This window comes from Oncorhynchus gorbuscha, linkage group LG03 (genome assembly GCF_021184085.1).
Source record: "Oncorhynchus gorbuscha isolate QuinsamMale2020 ecotype Even-year linkage group LG03, OgorEven_v1.0, whole genome shotgun sequence".
Classification (NCBI taxonomy): Eukaryota; Metazoa; Chordata; class Actinopteri; order Salmoniformes; family Salmonidae; genus Oncorhynchus; species Oncorhynchus gorbuscha.
This window is the reverse complement of record NC_060175.1, coordinates 87,626,668-87,649,019: the sequence shown is the minus strand read 5'-3', so window position 1 is coordinate 87,649,019 and position 22,352 is coordinate 87,626,668. Positions and strand designations below refer to the sequence as shown.

The 22,352-nt window shown below is 41.4% G+C and overlaps 2 protein-coding genes across 3 annotated transcripts in view; one reads left to right on the top strand and one right to left on the bottom strand.

Moving 5' to 3' along the window:
* Nucleotides 1-550, bottom strand: part of LOC124032145 (spermatogenesis-associated serine-rich protein 2-like) — a 49,849-nt gene extending 49,299 nt beyond the window's left edge. For both annotated transcript variants that reach the window (XM_046344286.1, XM_046344287.1), the window contains exon 1: nucleotides 292-550. The gene's annotated coding sequence lies outside the window, so the exon portion shown is untranslated. The remainder of the gene's footprint in view (nucleotides 1-291) is intronic.
* Nucleotides 172-14,535, top strand: LOC124032146 (partner of Y14 and mago A). Its single transcript, XM_046344291.1, has 3 exons — nucleotides 172-615; nucleotides 2,560-2,653; nucleotides 13,019-14,535. The coding sequence occupies exons 1-3, from the start codon at nucleotides 585-587 to the stop codon at nucleotides 13,500-13,502; spliced, it is 609 nt and encodes a 202-aa protein (XP_046200247.1). The 5' UTR covers nucleotides 172-584; the 3' UTR covers nucleotides 13,503-14,535.
* Nucleotides 14,536-22,352: the final 7,817 nt, after the last annotated feature.

Sequence of the window (22,352 nt, the reverse complement as noted above, 5' to 3'; positions counted from 1 at the left end):
ATTGTTCTCTTTGCCCATAATGTACAACAACTGCCATTACTGCAGCAAGCGAAAAACAGGAAACAGTCATTTTCAGAAGGTCCTGCTATTTGACCCCGCGCAAGAGAAGGAAAAGCCCATTGGACAAGTTCAGGTAGGTCCCTCCCTGTTTTGTTCAGTTTGCTACGGTTAAGTTCTTATACAGTACGTGTGTTCCGTTGTGAGACTTGAATACACCGATGGTTCAGCCACTTGGTAGTTAGTTATCGTTAATCAAAGTGAGCAAAATTATGTAGTAAAGTATAAATTTACCATAGTCATGTCGGTGAAGAAGTTTGAATGAGGTCCTAGGCGGTGATTCTCGGATGAACGTGTGTACGCGTATCGGACAGTTCTTCCACTTTGACGTATAGCACGAAATGCAGTGGAAATTGTGGGTTGGATCATTTTGCATGGCCTGGTGCCCCGGTTGAGCGGAGTCTGGAATTTAGACCATTCCATTGGTTTTTAATCTCCTGAGGTACTGGGCCATGCAAAACGAACTATCAGTAAGGATGACGCCACTTCCTGTCATTCCTGCCAACGGAAGTAGTTAATTGAGCAAAATGGCAACCCCTTATATTGAAGATCAATCTGGTAAGGCTGGCTCAAGTCAGACATCCAGTTAAATATTGGTGAAGTTTGAGAATGAACACACAGTTTAGCATGAATAACCCGTAGCTACCCCAGAAAAGTAACCCCACGACCTTCGTTTTGTGGAGTAAACCAATTGTTCCAGCGCGACGTATTCTGTGCTGGCTAACCAGTTACTAGCTCAAACACAACACACTACACTAGCGCTAGATAGTTAGCGAATTAGCTAATATTTCTAGTTAGCTAGTAGCTATCTCTGTGTTAACAAACTAGTTCGATATGATACCTGATTATGTTGGCTAGCCAAGATGCGGGCAAAATGTGTTTGTTAGATAACTAACTAGTAGTACCAGCAGCAGCAAGTGGCTAATTTGAAATGCATTAGCTAGCAAAGACGCTAGGTAGCTAGTTTACGCTTATCAATAATGGGTAATTCCATGGTAACAGAGTGATGCCGAAACTCTTTTTTTTTACTTTAAAATGTATGTCAAACAAAAACAAATGGTTGCTAAGTTGATGAAATCACACAACTATGCACAAGGACTAATTTGAAAATGTTCCCCTTTTTATTTACAAAAACACCTTTTAACGTTACTTGAAGAACCGTGCAGATACTACATTTGTTAACAGTATGAAGGCACAAACAGTACAAACCGTTATTCTGTTATCAAACTTTTGATATGCACTGTTAAAGTACATGTGTTTTGGTAAAATGTATGGTGGAAATGTTTAAAAGTAATCATTGTTCATAGAGTTGTATGGTTTGTTTAACTTTGGTTTTTGATAGAAGTAGTCCTTGTGCATAGATCCTCTTAAGGATCGCCCCCTTTTTAAAATGTTCTTCTAAAATGACAGAAGAAAGGATATACATATTCTTGGTATCATTTGAAAGGAAACACTTTGACGTTTGTGGAAATGTGAAATTAATGTAGGAGAATATAACACATTAGACCTGGTAAAAGGTAATACAAAGAAAGAAAAAAAAACTTGTTTTGTATTTTTTTTTGTACCATCTTTGAAATGCAAGAGAAAGGAAATAATGTATTATTCCAGCCCAGGTGCAATTTAGATTTTGGACACTAGATGGCAGGAGTGTATGTGCAAAGTTTCAGACTGATTCAATGAACCATTGCATTTCTGTTTTGTATCAAGACTGCCCAAATGTGCCTAGTTTGTTTATTAATAGCTTTAAATGTTCAAAATTGTGTACTCTCCTCAAACAATGGCATGCTATTCTTTCACTAATAGCTACTGTAAATTGGACAGTGCAGTTAGATTAACAAGAGTTTAAGCTTTCTGCCAATATCAGATATGTGTATGTCCTGGGAAATGTTCTTGTTACTTACAACCTCATGCTAATCGCATTAGCCTACTTGAGATCTGTCTCAGCATCACTCTGTTACTGTGGAATTGCCCCCTATTAACATACAAGATGGCTTGACAAATGTACACGGGCTAGCTAGCTAACGTTACCTATTTAATAACGTCTATAAAACATACATTTCTATTAAATTGTTCTCGGTACTGTTCATGCTACTGCTGATGCAAATGTGGCAAATCGAGAGCTTTGGACTATAAGGTTCTATCTGCAAAAAAATGATTGATAATTGGCTTCAAAGTTCTGGACCCTCATTGATTTGATGGTGTCAGTTATCAGTGAACTTAACAATGTGAATTGGGGTATTTATACTACTATATAGGTAGAGAACATTGAACAGAACAGGGCTATATCATTAACTCAATTTTGACAAATGCAGATTGAACCTTATAGTTCCTAATTCTCAAAATGCACTGTAGTATAGTGAGTAGTGTATTGTTGTAACATACACACAGGGCAATGTTTTAGCAAGCAAGAGTCTACCAGCTGAACAAAACATTGGTTCAAAATAAATGCATTGTTTTCAGTGAATTTATAATATTTGCTCATGTTTGCTCCTCCTGTTATAGGGAAATACATTGCTGCTACACAGCGACCTGATGGAACCTGGAGGAAGCCTCGTAGAGTGAAGGATGGTTATACCCCTCAGGAAGAGGTCCCTGTGTAAGTAATGCTTCCTAACAAAGTTACAGTACCAGTCAAAAGTTTGGACACACCTACTCATTCAAGGTTTCTACTTTATTTTTACTATTTTCTACATTGTAGAATAATAGTAAAGAAAAAACTATGAAATAACACATGGAATCATGTAGTAACCAAAAAAGTGTTTTAACAAATACATATTTTAGATTTTTCAATGTAGCCACCCTTTGCCTTGATGACAACTGTTGTGAAGTGACTTTCAGTAATGTGAAAGTCTTTTAAGGTGCCTACTTTGTGCATGACACAAGCAATTTTTCCAACAATTGTTTACAGACAGATTATTTCACTTATAATTCACTGTATCACAACTCCAGTGGGTCAAAGTTTACATGCACTAAATGGACTGTACCTTTAAACAGCTTGGAAGATTCCAGAAAATGATGTCATGGCTCTAGAAGCTTCTGATACAGTGGAGCAATAAAGTATTTAGTAAGGCACCAATTGTGCAAGTTCTCCCACTTAAAAAGATGAGAGGCCTGTAATTTTCATCATAGGTACACTTCAACTATGTCAGAAAAAATGAGCAAAAAAAATCACATTGTAGGATTTTGAATGAATTTATTTGCAGATTATGGTGGAAAATAAGTATTTGATAAATAACAAAAGTTTATCTCAATACTTTGTTATTATACCCTTTGTTGGCAATGACAGAGGTCAAACATTTCTGTAAGTCTTCACAAGGTTTTCACACACTTGCTGGTATTTTGGCCCATTCCTCCATGCAGATCTCCTCTAGAGCAGTGATGTTTTGGGGCTGTTGCTGAGCAACACAGACTTTCAACTCCCTCCAAAGATTTTCTATGGGGTTGAGCTCTGGAGACTGGCTAGGCCACTCCAGGACCTTGAAATGCTTCTTACGAAGCCACTCCTTCGTTGCCCGGGCGGTGTGTTTGGGATCATTGTCATGCTGAAAGACCCAGCCACATTTCATCTTCAATGCCCTTGCTGATGGAAGGAGGTTTTCACTCACAATCTCACGATACATGGCCCCATTCATTCTTTCCTTTACACGGATCAGTCGTCCTGGTCCCTTTGCAGAAAAACAGCCCCAAAGCATGATGTTTCCAGTGGGTATGGTTTTATTTGGATGCAACTCAGCATTCTTTGTCCTCCAAACACGACGAGTTGAGTTTTTACCAAAAAGTTATATGTTGGTTTCATCTGACCATATGACATTCTCCCAATCTTCTTCTGGATTATCCAAATGCTCTCTAGCAAACTTCAGACGGGCCTGGACATGTACTGACTTAAGCAGGGGGACACGCCTGGCACTGCAGGATTTGAGTCCCTGGCAGCATATTGTGTTACTGATGGTAGGCTTTGTTACTTTGATCCCAGCTCTCTGCAGGTCATTCACTAGGACCCCCCGTGTGGTTCTGGGATTTTTGCTCACTGTTCTTGTGATCATTTTGACCCCACGGCGTGAGATCTTGCGTGGAGCCCCAGATCGAGGGAGATTATCAGTGGTCTTGTATGTCTTCCATTTCCTAATAATTGCTCCCACAGTTGATTTCTTCAAACCAAGCTGCTTACCTATTGCAGATTCAGTCTTCCCAGCCTGGTTCAGGTCTACAATTTTGTTTCTGGTGTCCTTTGACAGCTCTTTGGTCTTGGCCATAGTGGAGTTTGGAGTGTGACTGTTTGAGGTTGTGGGCAGGTGTCTTTTATACTGATAACAAGTTCAAACAGGTGCCATTTATACAGGTAACGAGTGGAGGACAGAGGAGACTCTTAATCTCAAACCCGGATCCGGGAGTGTAATCATCGCCTCAAACGAATTAGCATAACGCAGCGGACATAAATCTTCCTAGAAAATCTTCCTATTCATGAAAATCACAAATGAAATATATTGAGACCCAGCTTAGCCTTTTGTTAATCACACTGTCATCTCAGATTTTCAAAATATGCTTTACAGCCAACGCTAGACAAGCATTTGTGTAAGTTTATCATGGCATAATGCTATGCTAGGCTCTGCTGGCAGCAGGCAACATTTTCACGAAAATAAGAAAAGCAATCAAATTAAATAATTTACCTTTGAAGAACTTAGGATGTTTTTACTCAGGAGACTCCCAGTTAGATAGCAAATGTTCGTTTTTTCCAAAAATATTATTTATACCGTTTGTTCTTCACGTTTGGCTGTGAAATCGACTGGAAAATGCGGTCACTACAACGCCAAACTTTTTTCCAAATTAGCTCCATAATATCGACAGAAACATGGTAAACGTTGTTTAGAATCAATCCTCAAGGTGTTTTTCACATATTTATTCGATAATTTATCCGTCGGGACAATGGGTTTCTCATAAGAAGCGATTGGAAAAATGGCTACCTCAGTACTTTACGCAAGATTTTCTGCGGGAGCCATCATGTGACCACTTGCTCAATGTGGTCCCTTACGAATATTCTTCAACATAAATGCGTATAAAGACGTCACAATGCTTTAGACACCTTGGGGAATACGTAGAAAGCGTAAGCTCATTCGTAGCCCATTCACAGCCATATAAGGAGTCATTGGCATGAAGCGGTTTCAAAAAATGCAGCACTTCCTGATTGGATTTTTATCTGGGTTTCGCCTGTAACATCAGTTCTGTTGCACTCACAGACAATATCTTTGCAGTGTTGGAAATGTCAGTGTTTTCTATCCAAAGCTGTCAATTATATGCATAGTCGAGCATCTTATCGTGACAAAATATCCCGTTTAAAACGGGAACGTTTTTTATCCAAAAATTAAAATACTGCCCCTAGTCGCAAAAGGTTAAAGAAGAAGTTACAGGTCTGTGAGAGCCAGGAATCTTGCTTGTTTGTAGGTGACCAAATACTTATTTTCCACCATAATTTGCAAATAAATTCATTCAAAATCCTACAATGTGATTTTCTGGAATTTTTTTCTCATTTTGTCTGTCATAGTTAGTGTACCTATGATGAGAATTACAGGCCTTTCTCATCTTTTTAAGTGGGAGAACTTGCACAATTGGTGGCTGACTTACTACTTTTTTACCCCACTGTAGGCTAATTGACATCATTTGAGTCAATTGGAGATGTACCTGTAGATGTATTTCAAGGACGACCTTCAAACTCAGTGCCTCTTTGCTTGACATCATGGGAAAATCAAAAGAAATTAGCCAAGACCTCAGAAAAAAATTGTAGACCTCCACAAGTCTAGTTCATCCTTGGGAGTAATTTCCAAATGCCTGAAGGTACCACGTTCATCTGTACAAACAATAGTATGCAAGTATAAACACCATGGGACCACACAGCCATCATACCGCTCAGGAAGGAGACTCGTTCTGTCTCCTAGAGATGAACGTACATTGGTGCGAAAATTGCAAATCAATCCCAGAACAACAGCAAAGGACCTTGTGAAGATGCTGGAGGAAATGGGTACAAAAGTATCAATGTCCACAGTAAAACGAGTCCTATATTGACATAACCTGAAAGGCCTCCCTACACCCAAACAAGGGCACTGCATTCATCCACCTCTGGCCTGCTCGCCTCCCTACCACTGAGGAAGTACAGCTCCCGCTCAGCCCAGTCAAAACTGTTCGCTGCTCTGGCCCCCCCAATGGTGGAACAAACTCCCTCACGACGCCAGGACAGCGGAGTCAATCACCACCTTCCGGAGACACCTGAAACCCCACCTCTTTAAGGAATACCTAGGATAGGATAAGTATTCCCTCTCACCCCCCCCCCCCCTTTAAGATTTAGATGCACTATTGTAAAGTGACTGTTCCACTGGATGTCATAAGGTGAATGCACCAATTTGTAAGTCGCTCTGGATAAGAGCGTCTGCTAAATGAATTAAATGTAATGTAAATGTAAGGAAGATGCCAATGCTCCAAAACCGCCATAAAAAAATCCATACTACGGTTTGCAACTGCACATGCAGACAAAGATCGTACTTTTTTGGAGAAATGTCCTCTGGTCTGATGAAACAAACAGAACTGTTTGGCCTTAATGACCATTGTTATGTTTGGAGGAACAAGGGTGCGGCTTGCAAGCTGAAGAACACCATCCCAACCGTGAAGCACCGGGGTGGCAGCATCATGTTGTGGGGGTGCTTTGCTGCAGGAGGGACTGGTGCACTTCACAAAATAGATGGCATCATGAGGTAGGAAAATGATGTGGATATATTGAAGCAACATCTCAAGACATCAGTCAGGAAGATAAAGCTTGGTCGCAAATGGGTCTTCAAAATGGACAATGACCCCATGCATACTTCCAAAGTTGTGGAAAAATGGCTTAAGGACAACAAAGTCAAGGTATTGGAGTGGCCATCACAAAGACCTCAATCTTATAGTGAATTTGTGGGCAGAACTGAAAAATAGTGTGCGAGCAAGGAGGCCTTTACAAACCTGACTCAGTTACACCAGCTCTGTCAGGAGGAATGGCCAAAATTCACCCAACTTATTGTGGGAAGCTTGTAGAAGGCTACCCAAAATATTTGACCCAAGTTAAACAATTTAAAGGCAATGCTACAAAATACCAATTGAGTGTATGTAAACTTCTGACTCACTGGGAATGTGGTGAAATAAATAAAAGCTGAAATAAATCATTCTCTCTACTATTATTCTGACATTTCACATTCTTAAAATAAAGTGGTGATCCTAACTGACAGGGAATTTCTACTAGGATTAAATGTCAGGAATTGTGAAAACTGAGTTTAAATAGATTTGGCTAAGGTGTATGTAAACTTCCGACTTCAACTGTAGATAACGCTTACATCAATAACAGTCACTTATTAATCATTATCTCATATCAGTCTCATTCTGAACATTGCAGACCTCTTGAATCCGTAAGAACCCCAGCCTTTTCTGGTTATTCAGTTCTACACACATTTATTTATTTACTAACTAAATAATAACACCGAATACACATACAGACTTACATGAGACAAATGTCCGTAGTGGACTGACAAGATATGACTGCTTGTTACACATATGGAGAGGGAGGGGTAGATGAAGAGAGGGAGAGTCAAACTTATCGTACATTTAGGAACTACCCTCAAAGTAATGATAATGCTTTGCTCACAAACTGCCTGCCATTTGGGTAATAAATGCAATGTAATTAGGTGTCTTTGTTCGTCGTCTCTCTGTTGGAACCAACCAATCCTTCTATGAGGAAGGGGCTGCATGGGTGTAACACTCTGGTTGTCCACCAGAGGTCACAATCTGCTTAGTAGTTCCGGCTTGTAGTGGTTGTTTCGGATGCACCAATGATTGTCTGAGATGGGGTGTAAAATCTTTTCTTTCTCAGGTAAATTGTCAAGTTCTAGATCCTTTACATGCACAGCTGCAGAATGTTAAATAATAATAATATCATAAAATAATAAACAATGTGACAGGATTATTCTTTAGATCCCCATGGACCATTCTTTAACATTACTATCTAATCTAATAAATATTGTTCCAAAGTTCTCTCTTTGGGTGTTATATTTTTGGGCGACAAAATGTCTCTGTAACAAAGGAATTCCTTTCCCAATATTGAGGAGCAAAGGGAGAGATTCCCCTCCTGCCTAATTTATGACTGAGTGATACGGTTTCAACCCCCCCTTCTGTGGGTAAGAGGGTCTGGTTGTCAGCTATTTACCAAGCTGATCTGAGGCCTTTGATCCTCGACCAGGGGAGTCATGACACAGCTTTGCACACTCTTGGCATTCTCCCAACCAGCTTCACATGTAATGCATTTCCAACAGTCTTGAAGGAGTTCCCACAAATGCTGAGCACTTGTTGGCTACTTTTCCTTTACTCTGCAGTCCAACTCATCCCAAACATTCTCAATTGTGTTGAGGTCAGGTCAAATCAAATCAAATGTATTTATATAGCCCTTCGTACATCAGCTGATATCTCAAAGTGCTGTACAGAAACCCAGCCTAAAACCCCAAACAGCAAGCAATGCAGGTGTAGAAGCACAGTGGCTAGGAAAAACTCCCTAGAAAGGCCAAAACCTAGGAAGAAACCCAGAGAGGAACCAGGCTATGTGGGGTGGCCAGTCCTCTTCTGGCTGTGCTGGGTGGAGATTATAACAGAACATGGCCAAGATGTTCAAATGTTCATAAATGACCAGCATGGTCGAATAATAATAAGGCAGAACAGTTGAAACTGGAGCAGCAGCACGGCCAGGTGGACTGGGGACAGTAAGGAGTCATCATGTCAGGTAGTCCTGGGGCATGGTCCTAGGGCTCAGGTCCTCCGAGAGAGAGAAAGAGAAAGAGAGAAAGAGAGAATTAGAGAGAGCACACTTAAATTCACACAGGACACCGAATAGGACAGGAGAAGTACTCCAGATATAACAAACTGACCCTAGCCCCCCGACACATAAACTACTGCAGCATAAATACTGGAGGCTGAGACAGGAGGGGTCAGGAGACACTGTGGCCCCATCCGAGGACACCCCCCGGACAGGGCCAAACAGGAAGGATATAACCCCACCCACTTTGCCAAAGCACAGCCCCCACACCACTAGAGGGATATCTTCAACCACCAACTTACCATCCTGAGACAAGGCTGAGTATAGCCCACAAAGATCTCCGCCACGGCACAACCCAAGGGGGGGGGGGGGGGGGCGCCAACCCAGACAGGATGACCACATCAGTGAATCAACCCACTCAGGTGACGCACCCCTTCCAGGGACGGCATGAGAGAGCCCCAGTAAGCCAGTGACTCAGCCCCTGTAATAGGGTTAGAGGCAGAGAATCCCAGTGGAAAGAGGGGAACCGGCCAAGCAGAGACAGCAAGGGCGGTTCGTTGCTCCAGAGCCTTTCCGTTCACCTTCCCGCTCCTGGGCCAGCCTACACTCAATCATATGACCCACTGAAGAGATGAGTCTTCAGTAAAGACTTAAAGGTTGAGACCGAGAGTGCGTCTCTGACATGGGTAGGCAGACCGTTCCATAAAAATGGAGCTCTATAGGAGAAAGCACTGCCTCCAGCTGTTTGCTTAGAAATTCTAGGGACAATTAGGAGGCCTGAGTCTTGTGACTGTAGCGTACGTGTAGGTATGTACAGCAGGACCAAATCAGAGAGATAGGTAGGATCAAGCCCATGTAATGCTTTGTAGGTTAGCAGTAAAACCTTGAAATCAGCCCTTGCAAGGACAGGAAGCCAGTGTAGAGAGGCTAGCACTGGAGTAATATGATCAAATTGGTTGGTTCTAGTCAGGATTCTAGCAGCCGTATTTAGCACTAACTGAAGTTTATTTAGTGCTTTATCCGGGTAGCCGGAAAGTAGAGCATTGCAGTAGTCTAACCTAGAAGTGACTAAAGCATGGATTCATTTTTCTGCGTCATTTTTGGACAGAAAGTTTCTGATTTTTGCAATGTTACGTAGATGGAAAAAAGCTGTCCTTGAAATGGTCTTGATATGTTCTTCAAAAGAGAGATCAGGTTCCAGAGTAACGCCGAGGTCTTTCACAGTTTTATTTGAGATGACTGTACAACCATTAAGATTAATTGTCAGATTCAACAGTAGATCTCTTTGTTTCTTGGGACCTAGAACAAGCATCTCTGTTTTGTCCGAGTTTAAAAGTAGAAAGTTTGCAGCCATCCACTTCCTTATGTCTGAAACACATGCTTCTAGCAAGGGCAATTTTGGAGCTTCACCATGTTTCATTGAAATGTACAGCTGTGTGTCATCCGCATAGCAGTGAAAGTTAACATTATGTCAGGTGATTGTGGAGGCCAGGTCATCTGATGCAGCAAACCAGATGGGATGGCGTATCGCTGGAGAATGCTGTGGTAGACATGCTGGTTAAGTGTGCCTTGAATTCTAAATAAGTCACTGACAGTGTCACCAGCAAAGCATCATCACACCTCCGCCTCACTTCACGGAAGGAAACACACATGCGGAGATCATCTGTTAACCTGCTCTGCGTCTCACAAAGTCACAGCAGTTGGAACCAAAAATCTCAAATTAGGTCTCATCAGACCAAAGGACAGATTAACACCAGCCTAATGTCCATTGTTCGTGTTTTCTGGCCCAAGCAAGTCTCTTCTTATTATTGGTGTTCTTTAGTAGTGGTTTCTTTGCAGCAATTCAACCATGAAGGCCTGATTCACAGTCTCTTCTGAACAGTTTATGTGGAGGTGTCTGTTACTTGAACTCTGTGAAGCATTTACTTGGGCTGCAATTTCTGAGGCTGGTAACTGTAATGCATTTATCCTCTGCAGCAGCAAAGGGAAGCACAGCCGCGAGCTGCCCAGTGACACGAGCCTACCAAACGAGCTAAATCTCTTCTATGCTCGCTTCGAGGCAAGCAACACTGAGGCATGCATGAGAGCATCAGCTCTTCCGTACGACTGTGTGATCATGCTCTCTGTAGTCGACGTGAGTAAGACCTTGTGAATGTTGACCTGTTAAAAAGGCTGCAGGGCCAGACGGATTACCAGAACGTGTGCTCCGGGCATGTGCTGACCAACTGGCAGGTGTCTTCACAGACATTTTCAACATGTCCCTGATTGAGTCTGTAATACCAACATGTTTCAAGCAGACCACCATAGTCCTTGTGCCCAAGAACACTAAGGTAACCTGCCTAAATGACTACCGACCCGTAGCACTCACGTCTGTAGCCATGAAATGCTTTGAAAGGCTGGTCATGGCTCACATCAACACCATTATCCCAGAAACCCTAGACCCACTCCAATTTGCATACCACAGATGATGCAATCTCTATTGCACTCCACACTGCCCTTTCCCACCTGGACAAAAGGAACACCTGTATGAGAATGCTATTAATTGACTACAGCTCAGCGTTCAACACCATAGTGCCCTCAAAGCTCATCACTAAGCTAAGAACCCTGGGACTGAACACCTCCCTCTGCAACTAGATCCTGGACTTCCTGACGGGCTGCCCCCAGGTGGTAAGGGTAGGTAGCAACACATCTGCCACGCTGATCCTCAACACTGGAGCTCCACAGGGGTGCGTACTCAGTCCCCTCCTGTACACCCTGTTCACCCACGACTGCATGGCCAGGCACGACTCCAACACCATCATTAAGTTTGCAGATGACACAACAGTCTGATCACCGACAACGACGAGACAGCCTATAGGGAGGAGGTCAGAGACCTGGCCGGGTGGTCCCAGAATAACAACCTATCCTTCAACGTAACCAAGACTAAGGAGAAGATTGTGGACTACAGGAAAAAGAGGACCGAGCACGCCCCCCATTCTCATCGACGGGGCTGTGGTGGAGCAGGTTGAGAGTTTCAAGTTCCTTGGTGTCCACATAAACAACAAACTAGAATTGTCCAAACACACCAAGACAGTCGTGAAGAGGGCACGACAAAGCCTATTTCCCCTCAGGAAACTAAAAAGATTTGGCATGGGTCCTCAGATCCTTTAAAAGGTTCTACAGCTGCAACATCGAGAGCATCCTGACTGGTTGCGTCACTGCCTGGTACGGCAATTGCTTGGTCTCTGACCGCAAGGCACTACAGAGGGTAGTGCGTACGGCCCAGTACATTACTGGGGCTAAGCTGCCTGCCATCCAGGACCTCTACACCAGGCGGTGTCAGAGGAAGGCCCTAAAAATTGTTAGACCCCAGCCACCCCAGTCATAGACTGTTCTCTCTACTACCGCATGGCAACCGGTACCAGAGTGCCAAGTCTAGGACAAAAAGCTTCAATAGTTTTTATCCCCAAGCCATAAGACTCCTGAACTGGTAATCAAATGATTTACCTGGACTATTTGCATTGTGTTCCCCCCTCCCCAACCCCTCTTTTACACTGCTGCTACTCTGTTTATCATATATGCATAGTTACATTAACCATATGTACATACTACCTCAATAAGCCCAACTAACCAGTGCCTGTACTGTACTTTTTTACTGTTGTTTTTATTTCTTTAGTTACCCATTGTTCACCTAATACCTTTTTTGCACAGTTGGTTAGGTAAGTAAGAATTTCACTGTAAAGTCTACACCTGTTGTATTTTAAATGCCACAAATGAACTTTTAACAAGGCACACCTGTTAATTGCAATGCATTCCAGGTGACTACCTCATGAAGCTGGTTGAGAGAATGCCAAGAGTGTGCAAAGCTATCATCAAGGCAAAGGGTGGCTACTTTGAAGAATCTCAAATGTAAAATTATTTATGATTGGTTTAACACTTCTTTGGTTACTACATGATTCCATATGTGTTATTTCATAGCTTTGATGTCTACACAATTATTCTGCAATGTAGAAAATAGTACAAATAAAGAAAAACCCTAGAACGAGTAGGTGTGTCCAAACTTTTGACTGGTTCTGTACCTCTCTCAAGTCATCCTTTTATATGGATTTTGTTAGAAGCCTTTGCTGTAGATTGGTTGTTTCCTCATTTTCTCTTTGCTTTCAGCTACGAGAATAAATTTGTTAAGTTCTTCAAGGGCAAGCCCGATCTGCCACCAGGTATGAGCCCCGACAATGCGGCCCAGGCAAGGCAGCAGCAGGGGATCCCCGGCATTGCAGAGAACGAGACAGCTGGACTCTCCAAGACAGCCAAGCGAAACATGAAACGCAAGGAAAAGCGCAAGCAGCAAGGCCCGGATAGCAATGTGGAATCACTAACAAATGCTGTTGAGACTATGACGTTTGCCGAGGACGGTGATAGTGTGACGCCTGCATCTAACCCAGCTGGAGCTACTAATGACCCTTCATCTGCAACAGCAGAAAAGGCCAAGAAAATCAAGAACATAAAAAAGAAGCTGAGGCAGGTTGAGGAGCTGCAGCAGAAACTGGACTCTGGGGAAATCAAGCAAGCTACAAAAGAGCAGCAGGAGAAGCTTGGAAGGGCCAAAGCCTTACAGGACGAGTTACTGCAGCTTGAGGAGGATTCATGAGATAGAAAATGTTGTAAAAATGGGCAGCAAACCAGGTGTGGAAGTTAGACTGTTCAAAAATACAAACACCCAGTTCTAAAAGAAATGGACATTTACAGCTGTGTTGATGAGCTTCCCTTGAACAGTTTCTGGATATTTGTTGATATCAGACAGCCAATGAACATGAACTGGCTTTTGGAATATCAAGTGTACATAAACCCAACACTTCACGTGTTATGTTGTTGACAATAAGTGATCATGCTTTTCCCACACCTTGTCCAAAACCAATTACCGAACAACAATGAGCCAGCCAGGTGTTTTCTCTTAATTTAAAATGTACAATTGTGTACATGTACAATTGAACTGATTCCTTATGCTTGGCTTATGCTTGGCTATGAACTTATTGGCCATTCAATTATAGTTGTAATAGCATTTATTTGTGTACTTAGTATGTTTGTGCATTTTGTATATTTTTTTTATTTTTTATCTTTATCTGTCAAGAATAGCATCAAATATTATATATTAGTTAGTTGCATTAAAGATACAAAAATCCCCCATTGAAAAGAATACCTGTTTGTTGACCCATCTCTGTACTGAAATGATACATATTTTCCCAATGATTGGATTACTTCAAATACAGTTTGAATTTGTGTACATAATGAAGAGGTTCATGGTTTACAACATTGTAAACAACTAATAATGTAAATCCCTGTGATTACAGGGGATAGAGAGGATTGTGCTGTTTTTTGATCTGATTTCAACAATCAGATATGATTAAATGTTAGAATGTGATTCTGGTCCTCTTTGTAGGAATTCGAATTTGGTTATCCAATCTGACCTTTTAATCACGATTAAATGTCGTTTTTCAAAGGCGATTTGGATAGTTTTGATGCTGAAATTCTGGATTATCTTGATCTCACTGGAAGGGTGGTTCTAGAAAGGTGAATGGCACTACAACCAAGACATTTTAATGTAAACTGAACAAAAATATAAATGCAACATGTAAAGTGCCGGCCCCATGTTTCTTGAGCTGAAATAAAACATCTCAGAAGTTTTCCATTGGCACAAAAAGCTTATTTCTCTCTAATTTTGTGGACACATTTGTTTACATCCCTGTTAGTGAGTGTTTTATCTTTTGTCAAGATAATCCATCCACCTGACAGGGTGGCATATCAAGAAGCTGATTAAATGGCATGACCATTACACAAGTGCACCTTGTGCTGGGGACATTGTAAGGCCACTAAAATGTGCAGTTTTGTCACACAACACAATGCCGGAGATGTCTCAAGTTTTGAGGGAGCGTGCAGTTGGCATGGTCACTGCAAGGAATGTCCACCAGAGCTGTTGCCAGAGGTTTGAATGTTGATTTCTCGACCAATGTTGTTTTAGAGAATTTGGCAGTTTGTCCAACCAGCCTCACAACCGCAGAACACTTGTAACCATGCCAGCCCAGGACCTCCACATCTGGCTACTTCACCTGCGGAATCATCAGAGGGGGTGCTGAGGACTATTTATGTTTCATTGGCTGGGCCTTGCTCCCCAGTGGATGTGCCCCTGCCCAGTCATGTGAAATCCATAGATTCGGGCCGAATTAAATTATTTAAATTGACTGATTTCCTTATATGAACTGTAACTCAACAAAATATTTGAAATTGTTGTGTTTATATTTTTGTTCAGTATAACTAAGGTGACAAGGTTTAAAAAGCAATTTTGCATCTGAAAATGAAAGGTAATGTTAAATTGGTTGTCTTAAAGTAATGTGGTCAGTTGTTATATTGAGAAGTGTCAAATAAATGCATGTACTTATGTGATATGCAGACAATTTTTAATCTAGGTACCTTTTATTAATATAGTTTACTCAGGTTGAGTTAAATGCAGAAGACACATTTCAGTTGAATGCATTCAGTTGTACAACTGACTAGCTATCCCACTTTCCCTTCCCTTACTCATATCTGTTTCATGACAGTGTTGAAGTAGTACCATAGCCTGTCCAGTAGATGGCAAGGTGTAGGCCTGAAATGCCGGATTGTGTGATCTTGATATTGTGTTATCTGAATCAGAATGATCCTATCTGGTTATTTGCTGAAAAACCGTCTCAAAAACAGCTAGATCAATCTGATCTTGCATTGCAAAAACGAGGATTACAGAATCCAGATCATTCTGAACCAGATTAAACAATTTGAGAAACTTGCTCTGGTGACATCAAGAGGCAAAAATGTGACATTGACGTGTTAAATTAATGGATCTTATATATAAGCATACTAATTAACGGTTGTCTCAGAACGGAAATGTGGTTAGTTGTTTTTCTCTCATAGGACAGTTGTAAAACATTACATTACTGGAGGATTAGATTTTTATCTCAGACTACATATTTATCTAGAGAAATGTAGAAAGAAACACAAATCTTGATTGAGCAACTTCAGTGATATATTTAGTAAATCCTTCACTGTCTTTGCCTAGTAGTGAATCACTGTTTCATTGTTCATTAATTATGCAATATATAGTGCATTGAATACACCATCTGTATTGTAACCCTGTCTCAATTTTCATTTAAACTGACCAAGAATAGACCTTTAAAAGTTGTTAGTTATATTGACCTAATTATTTTGTGTTCCTCTGACGTGATCTAGGATATTAGTGGCAATTTAATTCGTTGACATGGGATAGCTTTTGGGATAGTTGTAAATTGCAGTGTAAGTGGGCTGTGTACGTTGAGTTGCTGTCGGTGTCTGGAGTATTTATTTGCTCTAAACTAATCCAAGAATGCATTCCTCTAATGTTTTATTATGTGGTTGGAAACAGGTCCCAGTGGGCAGACAATGATATAAAACTATGTGAAACCATAAACTACCAGTTCCATAGAACGTTATGAGACCGGGACCAACAGAATGAAAGTTATGAACTAGGCTTAGAAGACTCCTCTAGATGGATTCAAATATACCTGAAATATTTATTGGATTAATTTTATTTGATTTATTATTTTATTTTATTTTATTTTATTGGATAGAGTTCTTAGTTTATTTTCATCACACTGTATCTCACTGAAGAAATAAGAAATAGACAAATAGATACAGTACGGATTATTAGATGGAGTACAGTCGTGGCCAAAAGTTTTGAGAATGATACGAATATTAATTTTCACAAAGTCTGCTGCCTCAGTGTCTTTAGATATTTCTGTCAGATGTTACTATGGAATACTGAAGTATAATTACAAGCATTTCATAAGTGTCAATGGCTTTTATTGACATGAAGTAGATGCAAAGAGTCAATATTTTCAGTGTTGACCCTTCTTTTTCAAGACCTCTGCGATCCGCCCTGGCATGCTGTCAATTAACTTCTGGGCCACATCCTGACTAATGACAGCCATTTCTTGCATAATTAATGCTTGGAGTTTGTCAGAATTTGTGGGGTTTTGTTTGTCCACCTGCCTCTTGAGGATTGACCACAAGTTCTCAATGGGATTAAGGTCTGGGGAGTTTCCTGGCCATGGACCCAAAATATCAATGTTTTGTTCCACGAGCCAATTAGTTATCACTTTTGCCTTATGGCAAGGTGCTCCATCATACTGGAAAATGCATTGTTCGTCACCAAACTGTTCCTGGATGGTTGGGAGAAGTTGCTCTCTGAGGATGTGTTGGTATCATTCTTTATTCATGGCTGTGTTCTTAGGCAAAATTGTGAGTGAGCCCACTCCCTTTGCTGAAAAGCAACCCCACACATGAATGGTCTCAGGATGCTTCACTATTGGCATGACACAGGACTGATGGTAGCGCTCACTTTGTCTTCTCCGGACAAGCTTTCTTCTGGATGCCCCAAACAATCGGAAAGGGAATTCATCAGAGAAAATGACTTTACTCCAGTCCTCAGCAGTCCAATCCCTGTACCTTTTGCAGAATATCAGTCTGTCCCTGATGTTTTTCCTGGAGAGAAGTGGCTTCTTTGCTTCCCTTTTTGACACCAGGCCATCCTCCAAAAGTATTTGCCTCACTGTGCGTGCAGATGCACTCACACCTGACCGCTGCCATTTCTGAGCAAGCTCTGTACTGGTGGTGCCCCTATCCCGCAGCTGAATCAACTTTAGGAGACGGTCCTGGCGCTTGCTGGACTTTCTTGGGTGCCCTGAAGCCTTCTTCAAAACAATTGAACCACTCTCCTTTAAGTTCTTGATGATCCGATAAATGGTTGATTTAGGTGCAATCTTACTGGCAGCAATATCCTTGCCTGTGAAGCGCTTTTTGTGCAAAGCAATGATGACGGCACGTGTTTCCTTGCAGGGAACCATGGTTGACAGAGGAAGAACAATGTTCCAAGCACCACCCTCCTTTTGAAGCTTCCAGTCTGTTATTCGAATTCAATCAGCATGACAGAGTGATCTCCAGCCTTGTCCTCGTCAACACCCACACCTGTGTTAACGAGAGAATCACTGACATGATGTCAGCTGCTCCTCTTGTGGCAGGGCTGAAATGTTTTGGGGGGGATCCAGTTAATTCGCATGGCAAAGAGGGACTTTGCAATTAATTTGAAATTCATCTGATCACTCTTCATAACATTCTGGAGTATATGCAAATTGCCATCATACAAACTGAGGCAGCAGACTTTGTGAAACTTAATATTTGTGTCATTCTCAAAACATTTGGCCACGACTGTACATGCTGTTTCTTGTCTCGCTGACAAGTGTCATCCATTGCCTTGAACAGGGAGGAACTCATGGAAGCCATGGTAAGAATGTCCCATATAATAGATTATCAATGAGAACTGCTGCAATTAATTATTTACTAAACAGCCTGGTCTGAGCTTTAGCCAACTCCTCTTTGTGTTTGTTTGTTGTCATGCCAAACATGTACCTACTAATAATGTTAATGTTAGCATGTCTGCCAGTGCCACATCTCCTTAGGTCTATTTAAGGAACTATGGCTACCTGCACATCCCACTGAATAATAGTATGAGCCAAGTTGATCAGACTTAGAAAATGACAGGGGCACTGAGGTAACCACCAAAAATCACAGTTCGTAGCATGTTCTCTCTTCTCTTGTGCTTTAGGCTGTCCTTCAGCTTGGCAGTCTTACATACTCAATATACTACATATGTGTTTAACTATAAGAACCTTTGGAACCTTCCAGAAGGCAACTAACTTAGCCGTCTCAGCAACACTTAATAAGGCCACATTGGCAATGATGACACAAACTTTGAGATCTCCTTCAATGACAAATCCCTTAAATATCAAGTCATGGGTGGGTCACTTTATTTATTCTCTTCCGGATTCATTGTTAGATATTCTTGACTTGGTGTGAGGCAAAAATATGCCCACACAATCAACTAAGGGCAAAAACAGCCTTGCCATAAATGTTTTAGCTCATTTCCAGAGGTTCTACTTGGTGTAAGATAATGCTGACCTACTGCATCTATAGCTACACCCCAGATATGGGCCTGGCAAAAACATGTGCGGCCCTGCGGTCTGTGTTTAGGTACTGAAGTAAGATGTCATCCCTGAATTTCTGGGAGGTGTTGTTTCTGTGAAGAGCAGACATCAGAATCGTGTTTCATAACAATGATCTTGTCCAGTACCATTTGACAGACCAGGTGAGTGTCAGAGTGCGCCATAGGCGTACAACTGTCACTGCAGTTTGGATGTGTGAAAGAAGGCTTTTCAGATCTCAACTGAAATGGCATGACATGAGTCTGATGTAGACGCTCTGCTGTATATGCATCTGAATGTGATATCATCTGTACTTTCACCTGTCTGTAACAATCCTCTGTCATTAAGGGGAGTCAGGCATTGTCGCAATTGTAAATGAGAACTTCTTCTCAACTTGCCTACCTGGTTAAATAAAGGTGAAATAAAAAATTGTGCATTTTGACAAAGACAAGTAGTGGACAGAGGGGAAGTCTTCTGGCCATGAACTGAGGATTGTAGCAACCCATGAGATTGGTCACGTCCTTGGCCTGGGTCACTCTCACAAGGCTCTAATGGGCCCCGTTTACCCTGGATACCATGCCAACTTCAAACTAAATCCTGATGTCATCTCTGGAATCCAAGCTCTCTGTGTTTAGGGCTGGATGATTATTTATTTTGTTAATACAGATTATGTGATCAATATCTGATAAAACATCAAATAATTCTGTAGTAAGACTTTGATTTCCTGTGGATGTTGTATGTACAGCTGAAGTTGGAAGTTTATATACATCTTAGCCAAATACATTTAAACTCAGTTTTTCACAATTCCTGACATTTAATCCTCGTAAAAATTCCCTGTTTTAGGTCATTTAGGATCACCACTTTATTTTAAGAATGTGAAATGTCAGTATAATAGTAGAGAGTGATGTATTTCAGCTTTTATTTCTTTCATCACATTCCCAGTGGGTCTGAAGTTTACATACACTCAATTAGTATTTTGTAGCATTGCCTTTAAATTGTTTAACTTGGGTCAAATGTTTTGGGTAGCCTTCCACAAGTTAACCACAATACGTTGGGTGAATTTTGGCAATTCCTCCTGACAGAGCTGGTGTAACTGAGTCAGGTTTGTAGGCCTCCTTGCTCGCACCCTATTTTTCAGTTCTGCCCACAAATTGACTATAGGATTGACATCAGGGCTTTGTGCTGGCCACTCCAATACCTTGACTTTGTTGTCCTTAAGCCATTTTGCCACAACATTTACATTTACATTTAAGTCATTTAGCAGACGCTCTTATCCAGAGCGACTTACAAACTTTGGAAGTATGCTTTTTGCCATGACCCATTTGCGACCAAGCTTTCACTTCCTGATTGATGTCTTGAGATGTTGCTTCAATATATCCACATAATTTTCCATCCTCAAGATTCCATCTATTTAGTGAAGTGCACCAGTCCCTCCTGCAGCAAGCACCCCCACAACATGATGCTGCCACCCCGGTGATTCACGATTGGGATGGTGTTCTTCAGCTTGCAAGCCTCACCCTTGTTCCTCCAAACATAACAATAGTCATTATGGCCAAACAGTTCTATGTTTGTTTCATCAGACCAGAGGACATTTCTCCAAATAGTACGATCTTTGTCCCCATGTGCAGTTGCAAACCGTAGTCTGGCTTTTTTATGGCGGATTTGGAGCAGTGGCTTCTTCCTTGCTGAGAGGCCTTTCAGGATATGTCGATATAGGACTCGGTTTACTGTGGATATAGATACTTTTGTACCTGTTTCCTCCAGCATCTTCACAAGTTCCTTTTCTGTTGTTCTGGGATTGATTTGCACCTTTTGCACCAAAGTATGTCCATCTCTAGGAGACAGAACACATCTCCTTCCTGAGCGGTATGATGGCTGTGTGGTCTCATCGTCTTGATACTTGTCTACTATTGTTTGTATTGTTTGTACTATTGTGGTGCCTTCAGACATTTGGAAATTGCTCCCAAGGATGAACTAGACTTGTGGAGGTCTACAATTTTCTTCTGAGGTCTTGGCTGATTTCTTTTGATTTTCCCATGATGTCAAGTAAAGAGGCACTGACTTTGAAGGTCGTCCTTGAAATACATCCGCAGGTACACCTCCAATTGACTCAAATGATGTCAATTAGCCTATCAGAAGCTTCTAAAGCCATGACATAATTTTCTGGAATTTTCCAAGCTGTTTAAAGGCCCAGTCAACTTAGTGTATGTAATCTTCTGACCCACTGAAATTGTGATACAGTGAGAAATCTGTTTGTAAACAATCTTTTGAAAAAATGATTGTTAGATGTCCTAAACGACTAGCCAAAACTATAGTTTGTTAACAAGAAATGTGTGGAGTGGTTTAAAAACAAGTGTTAGTGTAGATGATAAAGACCCGTTCAAGACGTTATGTGTTTGAAACCTTTGCCTTTTCTGTTCTTCTTTTGTGAAGCCAGCCAATTGTCCCACAGTATACAGAAAGCCAAATCATCCAATCCTAGAGGCAGGTCCACCACATTCTTACAAGGGTACTATGGATGCAATTATGTTAGGTAGGTACCGTAAAGATTTTATCCCCATGTCTGTCATACAAAACACAATGTAAACTATATGTGAAACTGCAAAATGGCACAGCGCTTTCCTTTGGATATACAGTATTTACAAGTGGCTATTTGTCTGATATTTATCCAACACCCAGGTCCTTTTTGCAAGACACACATCTTCAGCGGTTAGTATGTGTGGACAGTGTCTGACACTACTGGCTACAACACACCCATCCTGATCTCTGTGCTGTGGAAGGATCTACCAGGGAGCCTCAATGCAGCTGTTTACTCTTAGAGGACCAATAAGTCATACTTCCTAAAAAGTTTACCTTTTTGCCCTGACTCACACTATTCCTAGCCTGGTCCCAAATCAGTTTGTGCTGTCTTGCCAACTTCGTTGTCATTACCAACATTGTTCTACCTATACACAGGAGTCGTCAGTCAATTCAGTCTTGTACTTTAACTGGAATAACAAAGTGATATTCATTCCCGGGACCACCCGTACGTAGAATGTATGCACACATGACTGTAAGTCGCTTTGGATAAAAGCGTCTGCTAAATGGCATATATTATTATTATTATTATATTATTCAAGGTAAGGTGCAAATAAACAAACAATGTTTTGGGGATAATATGTGAACATGTAATATACCCTCTAGTCTAAACCATTTCAGAATGAGTGGACTGTAGCGACCAGATAATAGTTACCTTTCATTCTATTCCTTAGTGTTCTCAGTATTGGCAGTTGCTGGGGCAATGGACTCCAGCACGCATCCAAAACCCATCTCTTCTCTGGGGCATCCTACAACCCTGCCTTCACATGGACAAACAGCCATCTATAAGTTTTCGAAGGTAACGAGTACTGGCGCATCAACAATAACCCAAGTTATGGATAAGGGCTACTCTCTCAGAGAGAGAGAGTGTTTTATTT